Here is a 4,540-nt window from a genome sequence, read left to right on the forward strand (position 1 = left end):
TCCTTATGGTGCGACCGGCCGTCCTATAGAGAATGGGAGAGGCGCTCCCCTGATATCTACGCCAACATCTTTCGACTGAGAAGATTGTTCGACATGGAGCCGCTCGTCTCGGATCGCGCGTTTAAAACCGAGGATTTCTGTGACGACGATTCCCCCGTGGAGATATGGTACTGCGACGCGAGCTCGCTCGAGGAAACGAGCTCCGTCCGTACGGAGGACGAAGGATTTTAACCGAGGTACCGATCTCTTCTGGTATAACGCGCCGTTCTTTCCTTTCGCGTCTCTCCATACGTATTATTATCATTAATACGCAGCTTTACGTATTTCAGACGTCTCGTCGATCTCGACGTCTCGTCGAAGGACGGTGTCGGAGGACGGCGTCGAAGGACGGCGTCGAAGGACGACGTCGAAGAACGGCGCCGAAGGACGGAGTCGAAGACTATGCATTATTGAAGTAGACTACTATCGCATGCAAAGTTATCCCTTAAGATTGATCTTCGTTCGCGTCGAAACTCATCGTCGCTCGCGCGAACTGAGCTCATTTCGTCGATCGGACTCACCGCGTCTTCGCGAGAGATTCGTCGTCGTCGTGATCGCAGTCGTAATTTTGTCTCCCCCATATTCATATGCTCCATTATGCCGGGGAGGTATTTATGATCGACTCGCGGGAGAGATTCGTCGTCGTCGTCGTCGTCGTCGTTGTGATTGCAGTCGTAATTCATACTCGTATACTCCCTCTTACAGGGGTATTTATGGGTCATTTATGGTCGATTCCTAGGTCATTTACGGTTCGCTTATGGTTCACTTGTGGTTCTTATGGTTCTTATGGTTCTTATGGTTCTTATGGTTCCTATGGTTCCTATGGTTCTTACGATTCTTACGGTTCTTACGGTTCTTACGGTTCTTACGGTTCGCTTACGGTTCATTCACGAATGAACCCCGCGATCGTTTCGCCTCGTTCGGGCGCGGTTATACGGGTAAGCGCGAGGCTCGAGATCGCGATACGTTCATTCGTAAATCATGTTTTTGCAGCTACTTTATTTTTAAATGGTCGTTCGATATGAACTTAAACGGGCATGTTTTTGTAAGACCGTTTATTTACGTCGTTCCCGAGAGCATTAAGAAGTAGCTCTTTGCACTCCGTATCGGTTCGCAGGTCGTTCTCGGTCGTTCTCACAGATCGCTCGTATACATCGGTTCACAGGTCGTTCTCGGTCGTTCTCACAGGTCGCTCGTATACATCGGTTCACAGGTCGTTCTCACAGGTCGCTCGTATATCGTTCGTATATACAACTTTTACCGAGGTCATTTTTGCTCGCAGGCTTTCCTTAAGAGATATTCGAGTGGATCGCTTAAAATGGGTCCACCCCGTATATAATAGTCGTACATTTCAATCGTATATGTTTAACAATGGTGCATCGTAATCGTCGTGTCGCATCCATCGTCGATAGTCGCGCGATCAGCAAGGAGGGAGGAGAACTCGAAGACCCTCCGCGTTCTCTCGGAACATAAGGTTCGCCGACTACTTCAAGTTCCTCCCCCACAAGCTCGCGTATAGGCCGTGTAATTACTTCATTATGTTAAACGTTATACTAAGCGTTATGCTAAGCGTTATACTAAGCGTTATATTAAACGTTATAACCCTGTCGGCATTTATATAAACACCTCTTACTCGAACGATACGCTACATTCACCTCCTCCTTGTCCTCCGACAAGTATCGCGAGACTAATATACACGCGCGTATCGCGTGCTTCGATATCACGTCAAATGGTTCGATTTTATGTCCAAACAAACATGTATAAAAAGAAGCAGAAGACACGACAAGGCGCGCATCTAACCGATATCTTTGTAAATCGTAGATCGCGCGTATTTTTTTTTTGTACGAATGAGGAATAATTTTTTGTACGAATAAAAAAAAATCATTTTTTATACGAATAAAGAGTCGTTTCTTTTCGATCACCTCTCTAGCGCGTCCTAGAGTATCCTTCCTATCCCTTTTCTATTTTTTTGTCATCGTTTGTTTCTTTTTTTCTTTTTTTAAAAAAAGGTTCGCTCTCTCGATCATCCTTCTCGCGTGTCCGAGCGTACGTACCCTCCCCTCTCCTCGCCTCCTCCTTCTCCCTCGTACTCGCGTTCCGGAGAACGACGATGCATCGCCGAAGGACGCGCGCGCGATAGTTCGCCACCGTCCCGACCCTCGCGCGTCTCGCACGAGCCATGACGCGCGTCGCGTTATCGCTTGCGCTGACGATATCCCTGCTCGCGGCCGTCGCGGCGACGTCGACCCACGATGACGTCGCGGAGGCGTCCCGTTATCTTCGAACCTACGGCTTTCTGGAGAACGAGGAGAATCATCAGCAGTCGTCGCTACTGGACAACGCGACCGCCCTGAGCGAAGCGCTGTCGTTGTTTCAGGAATACTACGGTCTGCCGGGAAACGGCATTCTGACCGTGGAAACGATTCGCGTCATGCGCAGGCCGCGATGCGGCGTCGCCGACATTCGCGCCTACAGCCCGTTGACGAGAAAGTGGCCGAGGGCGCATGTCACGTGGAACTTCAAACTAGCGAACAGAGATACTCTGCGCACGACTCAGAGCGCGTTCTCTCTGTGGTCCGAGCAATCCGCTCTGACGTTCTCGCGCGACTCGCTGCGCCCCGATATACTGATATCCTATCAATCCGGCGCTCACGCGTACGAAAACAGCGACAACGGGGGCTCGTGCCCGTCGCCGTTCGCGAGACCGGGATCGGTCGTCGCTCACGCGTTCTTTCCGACGGGAGAGCCCGATCAGGTGACCGAGGTGCACGTCGACGAGACGGAGCCGTGGCACATTACGCTGACCAAGCCCTCGTCGGACAGGCTGTATCTCCTTCAGACGCTGACGCACGAGATCGGTCACACTCTGGGTCTGACTCACAGTACGAGGGATGACTCGGTCATGTACGCGTACACGCCTTCGGAGGAAAGGCGATATCCGCTAAGGCTGAGCGTAGAGGACGTCGTAAACGTGCGAAATCTCTACGGATCGAGAGAGACGACGACTCCTAGGATCGTCGACGTCACTCGACCGACGACCGCGGCGACGATCGCGACGACGACGACGGCCTCGAGGACGACGACGGCGGCCGCGGCTCAGCCGACGACCGCGAGAACGGTCGAGCCGCCGCTCGTTCCCTCCGATACCACGGATCTATGCGCCTTGAAGCGCGTAGACGGAGCGCTAATCATGAATCGTCGCCTGTACGTCGCGCGTAAACGCAACGTGTGGCCCGTCGATATGAGGGAGAGACGCTACGGAGCGCCCTTCTCGTTCGCCGACTACTTTAAATTCCTCCTCCGCAATCTCACTCGCGTATCGGCCGTGTATCAGAGACCGTCGGGCGATATCGCGATATTCGTCGGCGACTACGTCTACCTCGCCGATTCGAATTTTCATCTTAAAGCGGGATGGCCTAGATCCGTCGAATACGTCGGATTTCCCCGCGACGCTAGGATAAACGCCGCGATAAACACGCACGCCGGGCGCAGTTACGTCATATACAACGACGATAAGATAGCCGAGATGAACGACTGCGCGATGACCGTCGCGAGGCACGGCGCTCTGCGGGACACGTTTTCCGGGATACCACCCGCGATAACGGCCGCCTTCCGTCACATCGACGGTAATCTCTATTTTCTGAAGAAACGCGACTATTACGCGTACAGCGAGTTCCTCGACGCGATAATCTCGGCCGGTCCCTTCGATCTTAGCATACTGGGAATAGAATGCCCAGCCGATGGCATTCTGCATCGATTGAGCGAACTCGTCTCCAAGCTGTATCGCCTGGAATACGCGTCCTTCGAAAGACCGCGCAACGGCGACGACGATGACGATGACTAAGATCAGGAAATCCTGAAACCTAACGTTAAGATTACATTTAATATGCTGTTTTAAACCGCTGTTCTAAACCGCTACCCGTTCTTCCGCTGCATTAATTAACGCGCGCGTCGAGAATAAAGATTTCGCGACGACGATCGAGATCGCATCGTATATATAAGACGCGTCTCAATCGTTGCGCGCGACATTTCCAACGATACTCGCGATTAACGCGCGTTCGATTCTCAACGGACATCTACGACGAATCTCCCTACGACGCCGTCGCCACCGCTGTGTCTTCCTACGAACATCGAAGCCTTCGCGAGACTGTTCGCGAAGCTGTTCGCGAGACCGATCATGTTTGCCGGACTAGGACAGGAGTACCGCAGAGTGTTCGGGGACTCGTCCGCGACGCCCGCGACTCCGTCGGCGCCGCCGATGACGGGCCCCTTCGTCGTCCTGTCTAATCGTCGAGACGATTACGCGGCGTCCGCCAAGGACGAGGATACCACCCGCGATCGTTCCGACACTCCGCCCGTGATCAAGAAAGCACGACTGTACACCGAGGACGAGTGAGTACGCGCGAGTCACCTCGCCCGAGCGCTCTCGATCTCCGCCTCGATCGGCTATTTCCGCGTAATAACGTCGTCTTTTCTTTTTACAGATGGAATAGAAACTGGC

At 53.0% G+C, this 4,540-nt stretch overlaps 1 protein-coding gene across 1 annotated transcript; it reads left to right on the forward strand.

The window, feature by feature from the left end:
- The first annotated feature begins 2,218 nt into the window (after nucleotides 1-2,218).
- LOC112638315 (matrix metalloproteinase-24-like) lies at nucleotides 2,219-3,883 on the forward strand. The gene has a single exon (XM_025409815.1). The coding sequence runs from the start codon at nucleotides 2,219-2,221 to the stop codon at nucleotides 3,881-3,883; it is 1,665 nt and encodes a 554-aa protein (XP_025265600.1).
- The last annotated feature ends 657 nt before the right edge of the window (nucleotides 3,884-4,540 follow it).

The sequence above is a fragment of the Camponotus floridanus genome, unplaced genomic scaffold (genome assembly GCF_003227725.1).
Source record: "Camponotus floridanus strain SB8 unplaced genomic scaffold, Cflo_v7.5 scaffold285, whole genome shotgun sequence".
NCBI classification, from domain to species: domain Eukaryota; kingdom Metazoa; phylum Arthropoda; class Insecta; order Hymenoptera; family Formicidae; genus Camponotus; species Camponotus floridanus.